This window comes from Phaseolus vulgaris, chromosome 6 (genome assembly GCF_051622355.1).
Source record: "Phaseolus vulgaris cultivar YP4 chromosome 6, ASM5162235v1, whole genome shotgun sequence".
NCBI lineage: Eukaryota > Viridiplantae > Streptophyta > Magnoliopsida > Fabales > Fabaceae > Phaseolus > Phaseolus vulgaris.
This window is the reverse complement of record NC_143503.1, coordinates 15201892-15220890: the sequence shown is the minus strand read 5'-3', so window position 1 is coordinate 15220890 and position 18999 is coordinate 15201892. Positions and strand designations below refer to the sequence as shown.

At 28.5% G+C, this 18999-nt stretch overlaps 1 protein-coding gene across 9 annotated transcripts; it reads left to right on the top strand.

Moving 5' to 3' along the window:
* The first annotated feature begins 1065 nt into the window (after window positions 1–1065).
* On the top strand, window positions 1066–16946 carry LOC137831052 (serine carboxypeptidase-like 2). Of its 9 annotated transcripts, XM_068638566.2 has the most exons (15): window positions 1280–1409; window positions 1990–2121; window positions 6418–6560; window positions 9127–9163; window positions 10621–10817; window positions 12454–12556; window positions 12650–12687; window positions 12777–12878; window positions 13791–13877; window positions 14127–14240; window positions 15008–15079; window positions 15173–15291; window positions 15829–15942; window positions 16452–16509; window positions 16644–16946. In XM_068638566.2, the coding sequence occupies exons 3-15, from the start codon at window positions 6558–6560 to the stop codon at window positions 16725–16727; spliced, it is 1128 nt and encodes a 375-aa protein (XP_068494667.1). In that variant the 5' UTR covers window positions 1280–1409; window positions 1990–2121; window positions 6418–6557; the 3' UTR covers window positions 16728–16946. The 9 variants fall into 9 exon arrangements, with proteins under 9 accessions (XP_090159882.1, XP_090159878.1, XP_068494664.1 ...); XM_090303756.1 differs by lacking the exon at window positions 9127–9163 and having other exon boundaries at window positions 1066–1409; window positions 12454–12546; XM_090303752.1 differs by lacking the exon at window positions 9127–9163 and having other exon boundaries at window positions 1174–1409; window positions 12518–12556.
* The last annotated feature ends 2053 nt before the right edge of the window (window positions 16947–18999 follow it).

Below are 18999 nucleotides of genomic sequence, written 5' to 3'. Positions count from 1 at the left end.
ATATGAGTCAAGTTGGAGAATGTTATTAAATTATGTAAATTAATTTTATAATATGACTCATATGAAATAGACGTTGGGCTTTGGGCCTAAATATGATTTAATAAAATAAAAAGCTTATTAGTTAATGTGAGAAGATATATATTTTATATTACCTAATGAAAACCTAATATGATGGAGATTGGGAAATAATATAAATAAGGTTCTATGAGGCTCATACACTTCTCTTAAATGGTGTGTACATGTCAGACACACGTATCGATGTTGACACTCGTATGACACTTATCGGTGAAGTGTTCAATTCAAAAAATATTTGTTGGATTTTTGAAAATTTTAGCACGATTCTAACACAATTTTAAAAAGGACAAATACAATAATTTTCTAAAAACTCAAATTTATTGTATAAATTTTTATTATGGTTATAAAAATAAGGAACAAATTCTTTTAAACCAGTCATGAAAAACATCTTCATGTTCCCAAAAAAACTGAAACATACTTGTGCACATAAATATTTATTGTCCCCGTGTCCTACATTTTAAACGTATCTTTGTGTCAGTGTTTGTATTCGTGTCTGTATCCGTGTTTGTGCTACATAGATAAGGTTTTGTCTATGCAAAGAAGGTTGTCTCATTGTTGACCATCAATAAAAGGTGTGGCAAGAATATAATTGTCAAGAGATAGATTTAGAAAAAAAGATTAAAAAAACTGCTTAGAAAAAGACTTTCATGAATCAAAGTAAGTGTCTATCTCTATTACAATTGAAAATGATGTTTGAGAATTATAATTTGTAAGATGCTTAAAATATATTTTGTCAGTGTAAATTTTTATTTTACATTGAATTCAACTAAATTCTAGTGCAACATACGTTGAACCTCGTTCGAGAAATGGAAAGCAATTCCAGCGAAGCAGCAGTGAACTTTGGAAAGCAATGGGAGACTTTTTGGTGGGTTTCGTATGTGAAATTTTAACTTTTGCTGCCGTGTGTTACTTTTACATTGGCTGCACAAATTGAAGAATTTTGGTGCGGGATCGCGAGAATTTGAATTGGAAAAAATTGAAGAAAATTTTACACGCGATAGCAGAAACAATTTTGTTGCCCAATTTTTTTTGGCCAAGCCACGTGCTGCTAAAATTTCTAGTTTTTATTTTAAATTTTGTGATCCAATTTTAGTGTTTATCTTTATGCGTTTTGTTTTTTTAGTGTCTAGTTTTTTATAGCTATTAATTTTTTTTATTGTCTTAATTTTTGTGTCTTATCTCAACTTTAATCTCTTTAATTTTGTTCTTCTATCTTTTAAATTTGTTTATATTGAGAATTGAACTAACTTTCAATTTACTTTTTTTAAGCTCTCAGCCCACCACCACAACCACTTCGTTTAAGCTCTCAGCAAACTTCAGCATCTTCAACACTGGTGAGTTTCCATTGGCCAATCCTTCTAATTTTCCACTTTTGTTATTAATTTCTGCAATTTATTTTCTGAAAATGAAAAAAACAAGAAAAGAGAGATAGCAATAGAGGATCTCGTTGGTTATTATTGACGTCGTAGAACACATAAAAGAGTGGTCTCTTCCGCTCCTTCCATGCTCACACTATTCGCCTCACAAATCCTCATAAAAGAGTGTTTGGACTCTGAAATTTAATACTAGTTTCATTTTTCTTGACCCAACAAGATGCATGTACGGGTAAATACCTGTTTCAAGAGTTCATCTAAAATGGTAAAAATACCTGTTTCTGAGATTGATTTTTTTTTTTTCAGGCAAATTTCGTTATTTTTTTTTATTCTCATCAAATTTGCTTACTTTTTTTAGACTTATTAGTGTCTGATTCGATATAATTTGGTGAAATATTTGAGTATTCGAGAGAAACTCGAACTTTTGCATACCATTTATTTGTTGGTAATAGAAATTTATTTTCAACAATCCGCACCTAAACTAAATTAGCTGTGCTGCAATATTTCTATTAAAAGCAACTATATGAATGTTTGTTTGTAGGGCAATGAATTTGAGATATGGTAGTGTGGTCTTTGTTGCATTAGTGGTTTTGCCACTCATGGCTTCTTCAGCTTCAGTTGTGAAGAACCTTCCTGGTTATGAGGGTGACCTTCCTTTCAAGCTTGAAACTGGGTAAGTGTGATTTCTTCTTTTCATTCTATGATTGTTTAGTTATATTTGTACTCATCATATTTTTACTAAGATATTGCGTTTAATTTTTTGTCAAATTGATTGACCCATAACTAACCACGAATATTTTAAGGGTGATGATATATCAACAACCATTCTTTATTAAATATCTACCTAACATTATGTGACCTTTTATTTTAAAATATAGAATAATTTAGGATAAACTAACTTAAAAGATAAAAATATTAATTTGGTGTAGGAAAATTGAAGAGGGTTGGTATAACATTTTCCATATTTTAATATGCACCGACAGCTTTGCATTCATGTCATTTCTCATCTTTGTACTATGTTATATATTTTACATCATCATAGAATATTCTTTATGCTTCTCATAGTATCCGTCGTCTTACAAATGTAAGACATATGTTTAAACGATCCACGGAATAGAAATGATATACTCTACATTCATGATCATATAGAAATTATTTCCTCTACATAACATTTCCTTCTTTTTCTCTCTTATAGTGATTCAAATCTTAGTACATAATTGTTATTAAGTATAGTTATCAAATTGGACAAAAAAATTGCAAAACCAATTGATATCATTTTTGTATTTATTAAAAATAATTTATTTGACCAACATTTTTTTAATTAATTAATCATGGGACAACATTTAAAATATGATCCACACATCTCCATTTAGCTTAATCTTAATCATTTATGTATATAACTTTATAAAGATATTTTATTTTTTTTTATAATATATTATTTGACCAATCAGTCAAATTCTACTATGTAGACTACCGATGCAAAGAACAAATGAGTACTATTTGATAAAGTTACTCTTGAATAACGTTGAGTATATTTTGGGTCCATAACAATTGCTAGCTAACTCCAATCAAGTATTCTTTACTGAAGTCACTCTTGGTTGATCACTAAGTATTCTTTCACAAGGCACTCATGTTTGAAGACTATTACAAAGTCTAAGTGATCAACATATCACTATTTTCACTTTCTAGAGAGACCCTCACACTAAGCTCCATAAAAGCATCGTGAAGTTCAACTGGAGTAGCCGAAAGGTAGCACTCCTACTCCAAGGAGTCCAAGGAGATTAACACTTTATCCCCTACGTGCATATCCCGATTAAGGAAGTCATTCCTATGAGAACTCGACCCAACCTCAGTATCTCAATGAGGTCTCTGTGACTTGTTAGGAATGACGACAAGTCGGATTAACCCGTTCCTTGTCCTTTTTGGGGTTTGGAATGACGGGAGAATGCGTCTTTGTGGCACGAACAATTTGTAACAACTGGACTACCTCGCAACAACCCTGCCAATATTCACGGCCTCTATTTGTTATGTCTTAAGTAAATTTTTTAAATAAGCCTTTTGACCATTGACATGTGCATATGCCATTATAATTACGGAAAGATAAGTAAAAAAACATCAAAATAGAAGCAGGAAACCAAATTAAAAGAAACATACCCTCAACATCATGAAGTCAAGTCGGAGATAAATAAGTCCTCATAAGCCCTAGGTTTTCCAAGGTAATTTATCCAATACTGTTAAGGTTTGTAGGTCCTCCTTGGTCAGTAACGACCTCAACCATGTGTCGTAACGTGCTGGTTTGCAAGTTCAATAAAAAGATAAACGAGGAGTGTCACCTTCATAAAAAAAACTGACGGTCCTCTTTCTCCACCACGACCTTAAAGAAGTCATCCTTACAATTCTTTTATAAAACACTAACGGCGAACGATTTTAACATAGGCATCCACCTATACTTCGAAAAGTACTCTCAGACGCGAGGATCCACCCACTCATATCCGACATCGTGGGCACGGTGCGCCTAACTCCCTGCATTCGATAGCGAATTCGGCTGAAGGACTTGTGTCCCCGACAACAACGTCCCTCTCGTCCACACCCCCACTAACCCGCGAAGACATGTCTCGAGAACTAGAGGCAACACTCGATACATCGACTACATCCTTAGATCCACCCGAGAATGAACTATCAGAGGAAGAGGAAGACATGATTACCTCTTAAACGCTTTGACAAGTCAACAAACACTCAAACAAAGAAAAAGTATAGAAGAGACAAATCGAAGAATGGGATCACTACCCCTTACTATTTATAGAAAAAGACTCTAAGCGGATGCAAACCGTTGTGCAAACCTCAATAGTTGAATCAACCCTATACCAACGACCCAGATTGCACGAAAGTTCATATTCTAACACGTTACATCCAACATTATTTCACTTCAGGCCCTTTAACGTCTACGATATCTCGGACCCAGGGCAAAGTATACCTATAGGCTTAACGAAACATCGTGACCACCAAAGTAAATGAAGTTTTCTTTCAAAGAACTCGACACTCAGAACATCAGACAACTTGCACCTACCTCAGGCTTTTCGATGTTTAGAACATCTCCAGTTCGGGGGGCAAATACACCTATCAACTTAACTAAACATTATCACCACCAAAGTAATTTAAGTTTTCTTTTAAAGACCCACCAATATACAAACATGACTTTTTGGCCTACAACTCAAGCATGGGAGACAAATATACTACCGAGTGACCGAGTAGAAATGAAATTCTCACAACACCTAGACCAAATTCAACAATTAAACAACCAAGTATAAACACTCAGTCTAACCAAAGAAAACATTCAAAACAATTAGCGACTAAAAAATTCAATTATGCCCTTAAAACATGATTAGGACATATGGGCTTACTTGGGTCTTCCCTAACCTTCCCCATAGGTAAAGACCTATAAACAAGACTATAAATAGGTGAACACCCTTAGTTTGTAAGGTAGTGAACTTCTGATTCTCATATATAACTTGATTCGAACCTATCTAACTTGAACATCAGAGTACTTGTTTTAGGTACTCGTGTGTTCCAATTAAAGACGAAAGATTGAAGACGAAAGCCGACTAATCAAAAAGTAGAAAACATCAAGTAGACGTGACTTTAAGAGAGATTTGGTCTTCACTTGTAAGAACAAATAGTATAAAAAAATTATTATTATATTTCTTCACAATTTTCTATTGAAAATTCTAGAATAATATTTAACTATTAGGAATTTTCCTTTTGAGTTTATTTAATATTCATAAGAATATATGCATCATTTAATAAAAAAAAATTATTAATCTTTATCCAATAAAATATATTACACGTGTATTTATCTATCGATATGATTTATGAGTTATATCTTATTCTCAATAATTTTAAGATCTAAGAAAAAATTATATAAAACTGCTTAAGACCTATTTCTCATTTATTATAATCTCTATTATAAAGTGAGTCTCTAGTTTTAATTAAGAACCTTATCACATTAATTATTTTCACAAATAATTAATACAATAATGAAATAATAAATGGCAGATTATTATTGCAAATATGATAGATTGAATCTTGTGCATATTCCTAACAATAAGAATAATTTGTACAGTAAATATTTACTTCATTTTTCTTTATTCTTCAAAATAACCTAGAAATTATTTTGCGTGATCCATGATAACGATTTCTTTGTGGTCCATGCTCTTGTCTACTCCAGTGTCCCCTCCAAAATATTCATACCAAAACATATTGATTAATATTTGAAAATGTAAAAGTCTTACTTAAGTTAATACAAATTTCTTTAAATCATTAAAATTTTTACATTAAAAAATCTTAGTAGACAAATTGAACTGTTTGTTACAAAAAGAAACGTTAATGACTTAATTTTGTATACATCACCTATCCTCATCAATTAAAAATAAAAACATTTCAGGTATATAAGAAGCCTCACATTATAAATTAATTTTATAAAATTAAATTAATATTAAAGTAAAATTCATTTCTTAATATTATTTGGTTGTCTTACTGTTTATTTTAATTTTTTTTTTTAGTTTAGTTGAAAGGATATTATATTCATTTAGAAAGCGTTTTAAACAATTATGATTCAAACTTCAATAAAAAAAATGTATAAAAAATATATAATCTGATGCAAAATATACAACGATTATAAAAAAGTATGAATAGATTTTATTTGATACTAGTAAAAAATCATTATAATTATTTTTAGAATAAAATATTATATTATAATAAAATAATAATTTTTTTTTCTCAAGTAACTCGGTGTAAAATTATAATTACCCTAAAAACATACAAATTAAATTTTATATTCTTCATAGCTTTGTGTCCCAATTTGGGTAGCAAATACATGATTTTGATATGTACATAATTGGAAAATTAGTATATTTGATCCAAGTATTTATATATATTAAGTTTTAATTAATTGTTATTGTTGCATGATTAGATACATAGAAGTGGGAGAGGAAGAAGTGAACATATTTCACTTATTTGTTGAGTCTCAAAGAAACCCCTTCATTGATCCACTGTTACTATGGTTCGTTGGTGGTCCAGGTTGTTCTGCACTATCAGCGTTCTTTTTTGAAAATGGTAAGTAATTTTTATATTCAAAATATTTCCATATCTTTAAATACAACTTCAATTAGAAGCTTATAAATGAAAAATGTTATTGATTTTTTTTTTAAAATTCAGCTTTCTAAAAAAAATTCATTTAAAGAGAGACAAAATTCCTGGCTAATTCTTAAGAATTTCATTACCAGCCTGATGGGAAAATAAATTAGTCACACATATAGGTGACACAAATAATAGTATAATAATGGGAACTTGGTTTAATTTTTCTGTATTTAATAACGGCAGCACTTTCTAATGTTATTATATAGAGTAATTTTATTTTCATTTCATTTTAAAACAAATGATAAAAATCAATAAAATAATTATTTAAATTTAACCAAATATTTTCTCTCATTAATTTCAGATTCATTAAATTTTAATGATAAATTTATTTACAATAATTGCAATATCTCGTGCTAATTTAACTATGTTCATAATAAAGTTATTTTGATATGTTAAAAAACCACCTCCTGAACATGCAATATCATCATCTATTATAATAAAAAATTACATATAAAACATAAAAAGGAAGTTATCAAAACTACATAATAAAAAAATATGGGTGGGTGGGTGTGTCATTTATTTATTTATTTTTAAAATTATAAAAAAACAATAAATTAGTTATGCAAATTTGACTAAATATTTTCTCTCAATTGTTTCACATTCTTCAACTTTTAGTGATAGATTTATTTGCAATTATTTCTATATTCGTAATTATGGTATTTAAATTGTTTTCCAAACCACCTCCTGGACTTGCAACATCATAATCTTTTATAATAAAAAATAACATAGGAAACAAAAAAAGTAACTAATCAAAAACAATATAATCAAAATATGCGTGTGGAGTGTTGATAGGAATGTGTGGGGTGTTGATAGAAATGTGGGGTGTGGATAGGTATGTATGAAGCATAAATCATGAAAACACTGTCTTTTTAAGTCATATATTTTATAAGAAATGTGAAACAAAATATTTTTTGTTTGACAGACGATATAAAACATGTGTTTATTTTCATATTATGCACACAACCAAAAATTTTTATTATAACGAGTTTAACATGTATTTTAACATCTCCAAAAACAAGTATTCTAACATCTCGTGATATCCGAATTTTAAGAAATATTCTTAACACCTCTTCAGAAACACGTGTTATCACACATCTCCAGGTTTATCAGTCATAATCATTCCATAAGATCAAACTTCTCCATATAACGAGAAACACTATAAAATCAATCATAAAAAAACAACTTATATATTATAATTTATATCACTCAATCTAACCATCCTAGCCAAAAAGAAAAAGAAAAATTCATGTTGCAAGCCAATGAAACGACGCCATGACATCTAATTCAATTAAAATACCGCTAATACAAATTCAATTTTTTATAACTAATTACTCTCCATACTCATATTTAAATTTATTAATAGTTGAAAATAACTTCCTTGACAATTATTTGTGATCCAAACTATAAATATAATAAGAAAATTGAAAAGTATAGTAAAACTTTCTAAATAAACTAAATTGAATTCATTCTGGTAAAAGTTAGGAATTTTCCATGGAAAAGATGAGAAACAATTTTGAAAATGAATAAAGATAAAAGAGAGGATGTAGAGAGTGACATATATATAAAGAAGGGGGAAGAATAAAAGAAAATAAGGAAAAAGAAGGAAAGGAAAAATGAAAAAAAAAAACAAAAAGAAAAAGGATTGTTCCATCCTTAATTTTAAATTTTCTAGAATAAGAGGGGTAAAAATCTAAGGGGGAAAAGGGTGGAATATAAGATGGACGTAGAAGGGGATAAAGGGGTCAAAAATATCATTACTAATGATGAACTCGGGAGAAGACTGCAAAACAATAATGATTGTATTTATGGCTTACATGTACTTTTGGTTTGGAAGTTAGGACCTATATTTTATTTAAAATCTGCAATTTTAGCTTTTAAATTTTTTTCAAGATTTAATTATTAATTTATATCTATATATAAATTTTTTTTTCATTATAATTTTTTTTAAACAAATTTATTCTTATTTAATTTTTATTAATATTTTATTTTATTAATTTATTTTAGTTATTTTCTCATTTTATAATTTCAACCATTAACAAAATAGTTTTAGTTTTAAACATTTATTTTATTTATTTTCACTTATTGGTTGCATATCTATATATAAAGAAGATTTTCCATTATAACCGTTTTTGGTATACACAAATTTATTCCTAGTTTATTTTTATTAATATTTTATTAATTTATTTTGGTTATTTTGTCATTTTATAATTTCAACGGTTAACAAATTACTTTTTTAGTTTTAAAAATTTATTTCATTTATTGTCACTTAATGGTTGCATACCTATTTATAAAGAGAATTATCCATTATAACTCATTATAACGGTTTATTGTGTACACAAATTTATTCCTATTTTATCCTTATTAATATTTTATTTTATTAATTTATTTTGGTTATTTTGTCAATTTATAATTTCAGCAGCTAACAAAATAGTTTTTTAGTGTTCAAAATTTGTTTTATTTATTGTCACTTAATGGTTGCTAGGTGTGGATCATTTTATTTGGAGAGAGTGAAGAAATTGGTACGCTGCTGTTCTAGACTATTTTTTCAATTACTATTATACAATTATAAATTTTCTATTTTATCTTATTAATATTTTATTTTATTAATTTATTTTGGTTATTTTGTAATTTCAGCGGTTAACAAAACAATTTTTTAGTTTTAAAAAATTATTTTATTTATTGCCACTTAACATGTAGACCACGTTATTTGGAGAGAGTGGAGAAATCGGTACGCTACTGTTTAGATTATTTTTTTTCAATTGCTATTATACAGTTTTGAATTTATGAAATTTGTGATTGGTTGTATGTTGACTGTTTTATTTTTAGTGACACACTACAAAAAAAATCACTTTTAGCGACCACCAAAATTGGTCGTTAAAAACACAAAAATCGGTCACTAAACACATTTGCTTCTATCAGTTATATGATGAAGTTCAGAGTAATGATTTCCATATGGAGCGTCTAACAGTTATATGATGAAGTTCAGTATACAAAGCTTCAACAATCATCATTTCTACATCTATATAAAGAGCTTGAAGTTAAAGAGGAAGAACAACGAAAAGAAAAAGAAAAGAACTAATATTACAATCACTATGTAGAATTCATATCTGCTAAGGGTAAAGCATCTAGTCTATTCAAGTTTTGTGCTTAACCATTGTAAATCTTTCATATTGTGAAGAATACCTTATGAGCTTTCAGTGTTCTCTCTTAGAGAGTGTTCTTCATGTCTTGAGAGGTCTTAGTCTTAAGGAGAGATTAAAATTGGTTTGCCAAGAGAGGTGCAAAATACTTATTGTTTGGACAGGTGTAGAATACTTGTTGTTTGGAAAGGTGGAGCCTAGAGAGGTGATAATACTTGTTATGACTGATTTATTGATTAGTGAAACCTCTTAAGCGATTTTCTTAAGGAAGAAATGGATGTAGCCCAAGAGTTAGGGTGAATACTTGTTATGACTGATTTATTGATTAGTGAAACCTCTTAAGCAGTTTTCTTAAGGGAAAAATGGACATAGCTCAAGAGCTAGGGTGAACTAGTATAAAATTAGATTTTTTTTTTTGTCTGATCTATTTGCCTATTAGACGTTGTATCTGCTTTATCTATCAACTTGCAATTTGAGTTTAGGCTCCATTCAACCTCCCTTTAGGAGCCAGTTGTACCTATAGTTGGTATCAGAGCTAACCTCACGAGTTAGTTCTTAACACAACTTAAGGAAAAATCCTAAGTGAACTCATGGAATTTGAAGGACAAGTTGTCAATAGGCCACCTTATTTTTATAATCATAATAAAAATTTATACAATAAGTTTGAGTTTTTAGAAAATTAATGTATTTCTTTTTTTAAAATTGTGTTAGACTCGTGGTAGAATTGTTAGAAATTCAACAAATTCAATAAATATATATATGAAATGGAAAAGAAAAAAAGAAAAAAAATGTTTTTAATTTAGATTGGATTGTATGTTTTTGGATTGTGGTTGCAGGGCCTTTAATAATGAATGGTGATTTGGGAGGAAACCTTCCAAAACTTGAGTTGAACCCATATGGGTGGTCACAGACATTGAATATGTTATACATAGATATGCCAGTGGGCACAGGATTTTCATACTCAGAAACGCAAGAAGGCTATTACAGTGATGACAAGTTATGGGTGGAGCATACTTATCAATTTTTACAAAAGGTCAATCATTCTTCTCAACCTCTAAATTTCTATTCTTCATCCATTTTAATGCCATGTTTTAGTATTAACTATATTTTTCTGTATTTTTATAGATATTAACTACTTGTAGTAAGGAAATTGAAATGAATTTTTGTTAACATTTTTTTATTTCACAAATAAATTTTTAGTGTATATTATATTATAATAAAATATTTTAAAATTTAATTCATATTGAAAATTAATTTTTCATATAAAAAAATTCACAATAATACATTCTAATGATTTTGATATTAAATAGTTAAGATATCTAAAATTTGGATTAGAACTATAAGACAAAAAAAATTATTTAACTTCATTTTACGAGTACTTTACTATCAAATGCAAAATTTTATAACTTCAACTTTTTCGCACATCTCACGTTTTATAATCTTTACACATTTTAATAATTATAATGATTAATTATATTGAATTCTAACACATATTTAATAAATCCGTAAAATAAATAAATTTAAAAAAAGGACTATTATGGTAAAGTAAGATAAAATGGATTTACATAGTATCCAATGGGCAGTTGTTTAAGTAAGCCTTGTTTTAGAATAGAACACCATATCATGCTTAACAATTTTTACGGTTTTTCTAAATGGACCAGAGACTTAAATTGATCTAATTAAAAATATTTATTATTAAAAAATACTATATAACTAGTTTTAATATTTTTAGAGGTAGCTTCTTTAATGAATTTTGGTTCATACTATTTTTTTCCTTTTTAATAATAGGTTTTTATATAATAATAGATTATTGTTGAATCATAAGTAGCAGTCTAACAGAGATGTAATGGTATCTATCATGAAGTTTTATAAAAAAAAATACTAATGTTGTCTAAACCTTAAACAAGATTACTAGTAAATAAATTGTTGTATGAAACAAACTAATCTTATCATTTCATTTAATATAGCTGATAAAAAAAATAACATTGTTTAAATAAGTAATTTTGTAAGCCAATTTATTAGGTCCAATGCAAAACCAGGTAAGTAGTGTTTTTTAACATTTTAAAACTGTGGGTTATGACTCACCTTTACCGATATCTTGACATAAATCAGATGTTACTTACCGTTGACAATTAATTAAAATTATTGAGAGGTTACTTACCGTTCATAATTAATTGTTATTAAAGGAAGGTTACTTACCATTAATTGTTTTTATTATTGTTGTCTCCTAGAACCACTATATATAGTGACTTTCCTTGTTGATAAAAAAATAAAATAAAATAAATAAAAATAAAATATAGTGGCTTCTTTTCAGTAATGTAACACACAACAAACATCAACATACACTGAGAGGAATTCATTGTACTCTTAGTACCATTATAGTGAAAGTTTTGCCTCTCTCGTCGCCGGTGGTTTTTTACCTCTATTTAAATGGGGTTTTCCACCTAAAAATTCTGATATCATTATCATTTTTTTCTTGTTACTTTAATTTCTCGTAATCTTTGGTTGAAATTATCACGCTTCTCCCTACAAAAACTAAGATAAGCTCCCAGCAAATTTGATCTCACTCATCCAATTAAGTATGTACTTTATTTTGTAAAGATATTTGGAATTTAACATTTGAATTTTGTTCTCTTGTAACAAGTTTCATTGATTATGAGCATGTGCAGTGGTTTATTGATCATCCAAAGTTTAACTCAAATCCATTTTACATTGGTGGTGGATCATATTCAGGATTGATTACAGGACCTCTTGTTCAAAAGGTATATGAAGGTAACTACGACACAACAAACAATGTCAATTAGTTTGATAATAACCTAAATTTGGCCTTATAAGATTTTCTTAATATGCTTCCTCCAAGAGCAGGTTATAAAGCAAGACAGAAGCCACTGATAAACATCAAAGTATTAACACTGTCGAGAGTATTCTTTTGTTTTGCTAAAGATGTTGTGTTTTACAATATATAATTGTCTATCATTTTTGTCATAATCAGGGTTACGTACTTGCGAGCCCAGCTGTTGATTGGCATACAGAACTGAATATGAAAGTTCTGTATGCATACCAGAGGAGTCTTATATCCCCAGCACTCTATAAGGTTATTTCTCATCATTATTTTGTTATGTTTGATGAAAGAAAAATTAATTTAATATCAAAATTTCTTTTATGATAAATGTTTTCTTAATATATTCAGAATAAAAGTTTGCTATGTACGTTTTGTGAAAAATATGAAATCTATTCAACATTTATTTTTTGAATGTTCTAATATATTGCATATTTAGAATTGGGTTCGATAAATTTTTCTTACTTCTCATCATCTCTCTAATAATGATGATCTTCTCTCTTTTATTAAGAATGACGGTAATCCTTTGGTTAAATTGATTAAACTTCCTTTGATAATTTTTTTCTATTTAGATGATATGTATGCTAGATTTCAAGATAAAATTGAGATTTTTATGACTATTTCAATAATTAAAGATTTAACTTGTCTAGTGAGAAATTCGTCTAAAACTTCAATGAAGAATGATAAAATGATTAAGTTTTTTTTGTATTAATATTCGTAGTGGTAAAGTTGTTTGTTCTTTTACTATTGTATGCGAGTTTCCTTTACTAGGTTGGGTTAAAATTAACATTGATGGGCCTGTTAGAGGTATTTTAGTTTTGCTACTTGTGGATGTATTTTCTTTGAAGTATGAGAGAATTTATTGGTTTTTTTTTTGCATTTCCGGAATTTCAAGATAAAATCTCTGGTGCTATCATATCAAATTAAACTTATGCATATGATTTTTGTTGAATTTGTTTGCATATTCAAGGGTGATATTCGAATTGATTAGATGAGTTATATATTAATGGATTAGACATGACTATGTATAATATTTAAAAAGATATATAGCGATATGCGTGTGTTATATTTTTTTTCGTCGTATTCATTTTCTTTAAATTATTCAAATATTTTTAGTTTATTTAGTATTATATTTTAAAATTTATTTACTTGAAAACATTTTTGCAGTCTATGAAAGAAAACTGTAACGGTGATTATGTAAACATTGATCCAGAAAACACAAAGTGCGTCTCAAATTATGAAGCTTATTCTGAGGTTAGTATTAATTCTTCACTTTGGTTTACTAATTTAAGAGTTTGATTGAAAAAACTTATAGATATAGTACATAAATCAAATTATAAAAATGATTTTCTATTAGTTTCTTTAAAATATGAATTTTTATTTACGTATTGTTTTTTCTTTCCTTAAACTATTTTGAAAGAAATTTTGTCTGAACAGTGACAGAGTTTATTTAATTTTCTGGTTAACATGCATAACAGTATTCAATAATGGATTGATTTGCAGCTAGTTCGTTACATAAACGAACAACAAATTATGGAACCTCTCTGTGTTACTACGCCTGGTTTGAATCGAGAAATCTTAGAAGAACTTGAAGATCCTCCAACATTTTGGTGTAGAGTTCAGTAAATTCTTCTCTCTTTAAACTTGTGTTTTGGCTAAAGGAATTACATGATTTTTTTGTCATATTCTTTATCGAAAAGAGGTAAACTCTTTCAATAAGAAAATTAAACATAACTAGAACACAATTTCAACCTCATCCAGAAATTCTTACTATCACACTATCAACACAACTCAAGTGAACTTATTTGACTCATTTTTATTTTTTTTATCTGCAATAAAAAATATATATACATAAGAATCACTTTAGAGGTGATTCAACCCTTATACAAAAAAGTATGAGCAGTTTAAGAGTATAACACCTTTGAACCATCTAAAAAACAAAATAGCTCCTGACAACCCACTAAAACGAATACAAACAAACCAAAGGGGCAAGACACCAATCAGAAAACGAAAAACTAGCTGAGAAAAATTTAGATGTGAGTCAAGCTCAAACCTTCAACTGAGCTAAAGAAAATATTTCAGACAAGTCTAGAACTCTCTCATTAAAAACTATCTTATTTCTATGACGTCAAATATCTTATTTCTATCTATTTGACTCATTTGTTCATACTCAAATTGATTACTTGGGCATGTTGTCTTTCTTGCTGGTGTTGACATGGATATAGCTAAGGTTTATGTTGTTTTGGATCACTCAATTAAAAAATAAAACTAATACTTCTAATATCATGATTAGCTAAACTCTTAGAACAACAATTTACTTTTCTTTATAAGAAATTTTAAAATTCATCATCTTAAGTTAACATGAATTTATGAATTGTGTTTAGAGCTATTATCATATCTTTGTTGACAAATGGGCAAATGATGAAAGTGTGAGGAAGGCCCTTCATGTAAGAGAGGTAATGGTGCATTGAACAATTTAATTTAATTATATTTGAAGGGTTAATTATTTATATATGAAAGTAATTGAAGAAGTAATGGTTTTTGAACAGGGAACTAAAGAGGAATTCCTGAGATGCAACAGAACAGTGGCATACACCCTAACATGGCTAAACGTAGTACAATATTATCGGAATCTCACTAAAGCCAACCTTCAAGCTCTCGTTTACTGGTAATTAACATTTAGTTAACTTCCACACCAAAACTCTCTCTCTCTCTCTCTCTCTCATTTTTCATTTTTAATGACTGTTGTTTAAATATTTTTAAAAAAGTGAAATATATATATCAACTAAAATTAACTTATAAATAATTAATTATCATTCAAAAGATCACTAAATAAAAATTAATTTAAAAAAAATTAATTAATTACTATATTAATCAAATTAGACATTAGTTTTTAAATTAGTATCTGATTAGTTATCTAGTCTTTTAATTACAATTTTAAAATTTAAAATTTGTGTAGTTTTAATTATATACCAATTTAGAAACTATTTTATAAATTACATTAATAATAGAAACTGATTTACATACTAATAAATTTTTAATCTCTATATATTAATTAATTATTTTTTATCTCTAAAATTATTTTTTTATTTAATGATTATATTGTAATGTAAGAAGAGATGTTCTTTATTTTTTGAAAATATTTATGAAAAAATTATGAAAATAAATTATTAAGTACTAATTGTTGGATTATGATTAATTGCAGTAGTGATCTTGATATGAGTGTTCCACATATGGGTACACAACATTGGATCAATTCCTTCAACATGACCATACTTGACAAATGGCGAGCATGGTTTGTCGACGGTCAAGTTGCCGGGTAATTAACTTAATTATAATATTTAATTATCATCCTATTTATTTCCACTAATATATGTTTTAGTTTATAAATTACTTTTCAAACTTTGTAGTTCTTCAATTTTCTCTCTCTCTCTCTCTACTCAAAATTAAAGGTGATATATGTTTTTTTTATAAGACTCAATTTATAATATCTGCACAGACTATTTTAAACTAAAATACTGCATAATTAAGGAAGAGAAAAATTATATTAGCAAACAATTACAAGAGATAAGAGTACATTAAAAATACATAAGTATGGAAACACATACATTTATGCCAGTATATCTTAATAAGTTTAAGCAATATAAAACATCAACGCGATTTTTTTATTTATTTTTAATTTCTCTAATAATTAATTTGGTATATTTGTCTATCATTCAGTCCACTTTTTCAGCTCTTGATATTATATCTTCATTTTTTTTAAAAGAAGAGAAACTATATATGTGGCATCATATTAATTAATTACATGTTCCTTTGAATATTTCACAGGTTCACAGAAATCTATAAAATGAAAGAAGATCACTTCTTTACATATGCAATCGTGAAGGCAAGTAACCATAAGTTTTAAGATTAATTATTTATTTGAATTAATTAGTTATCATATTTTGGTAATATATATTAATTAATTAGAGATCTCTCCAGAATTTTGATTATGTGCTTTGTCATTGTAATGTAATGCAGGGTGCTGGACATGTGGCTCAAACATTTAAACCCAAGGAAGTTTATCATTTGATCAATAGATGGTTTTCATTTTCTCTTATCTAAGATTATGCTTCACGTTAATGGATTTCTATTTTTTTTTTATTTCTATTTACCTATGCAGAATTTTTCCTTTTCGATATAGTGTCTCTCAAATAATCATTTCTTTTTGTAATTTATAAAGTTGAGACAACCGTTATTATAGTCACCTTAGTTATTTGATTAATATGTAACTGTCACATACAAAATTCTATTAGATGAATTTTCCATTCTCTCTAGTATTACAATTAATCTTTCTTTTATGTATTTTTTTTATAGTTATACCTGCATAATAAAATTTAATACATCATCAGTAACCTATTCGATATAAGCAATTAATAGAAAAAAAAAATCTCTTGACATAAGGTGAGACTATTACACCTGTTGGTGCTATTATTCTCGTTGCTGATGTTGTTGTATAGAAAACTAATAGCTCTAGTATTTTTGTGGTTGTTGATGGACAAAATACAATTGTTTCTAATGCAAATTTTGTTGTTGTTGCTGCTCCGGGAAAAAAATAAAAAAAAAGATGTTGTTTCTAAGACATATTTTCTATGTTGTTGGGATGAAGGGTCCTGCTATTTTTCAGGATTCTTCCGTTGAAGTTTTGTAGGTCAAAAGATAAAGAAATCTGTTGTTGAACTCTATTCTTGCAGTTGATGATACAAAGGTTGAGCCAGGATCTCATATTGATATTTATGTTCATATGACTCAGATGATTTGCTACAAAAAAAAGGATCCCTTGCATACTAATAATTTGCGACCTCTTGAAGAATCCTCTCAACTCAATTTTGCATCTAATGCAACGCCTCCTAAATTTGTTGCTGACAAACGGATTACTTCTAAACTATTTCTCATGATTTGGCTTTGCAAAATTATTTTGAATTTTCAGATGATGATCAAGAAGCTCATGAGTCACCTCCGACCATCTTGGCAACAAATATAGTTAAATCTACCTTGACTGATATTTTTTTTAAAAGAAGCTAATTTGGTTGCTAAGGGTGAAAAAATGGATGAAGATGAATCATTAAGTGAAGAAGAGGAACAAGTACAAACCTCCAAGAGACCGAGATGTCCTCCTAAAGTTGGAGTAAAAGTCAATAAGAAAACCTCTAAAGCAGATCAATCTAAGAAAAAGTAATGGTGTGCATGATTATCATCGGGTTTTATTATGGATGTTATATGCAAATGGGGTCAATATGGTTGGTTTATTGACATTCAATCATTCCTCTTTATGTCATTAAGAGCTACGCTTTAGAGAAGACTCTTTTGTTTGTCTTCTTGTCTTTATTTCGTTTTTCCTTTTTTGGTTTAAACTTCCAATGTAGTTGCTTAGATTACTCTTGGGAAACAAAATTATTTTTTTGTGGAGCTATCACCTTGGGGATTTAAACAAGATATAATAATCATGTGAAGAAATTTAATGAGTCTCATTTATCCCTATTAGTCACTACAAAATTAATTTATACTTGTCTACAATGAAAGAAAAGGCAATTGAAAACTTTATATGAATATGATATTTAACTTTATATTATTTAATCTATTTATATGCTATTTGTTCTCAATTCCTCAATGTTTCTTGTAAATGATAATATAAAACACATATGAATAGTGACAAGTGAATAAATGGTCTCCTCATACATTGGACAATTCTCTGTTGTGATACAAGTCACCTTCTCGGGCATGCAATGGAGTGTGGATGCCCAGAACAATACTGTAACTTTTAGGGGACAAAGATCAACACTCTTGACCCTCCTTGATGACACAACTGTTAGAATTATAGGGCTAAAACAAGAGGGGGGTGAATTGTTTTTGAAATATTTTCTCAAGTATTGAAGCTAGAGTGAAAGGCTATGAAGAATTAATCAATGGAAAATCCGTCCAGCCAAATATAAAACTGTTTTTAAGCTTGATGCAGAAAATCAACCGGTTGTTTTTATGAAACAGTCGGTTGTTTTTATCAGCACTTTATAAAAACAAAGTTAAAGCAGTTTAAAGAGTGTAAGGATAGAGAGATTCACACAGAAGGTTTATACTGGTTCACTCAACATCTGAGCTACATCTAGTCCTCAGAAACCACTGAGAATACATTATGTAATCAACCCTAGATTACAAGCTACACACATCAAGAGTGATGATCTTAAACCCCTCAAGAACACACACCACTCCTTGGGAAAAACCACACCAAGAATGTTCTTGATCCCCTCAAGAACACACAACACTTCTTAGCAACACCAGTACATAAATACAATTATCAAGAAAGAAGGGAATAGAATACACCTAGGTAAATCACAAGATC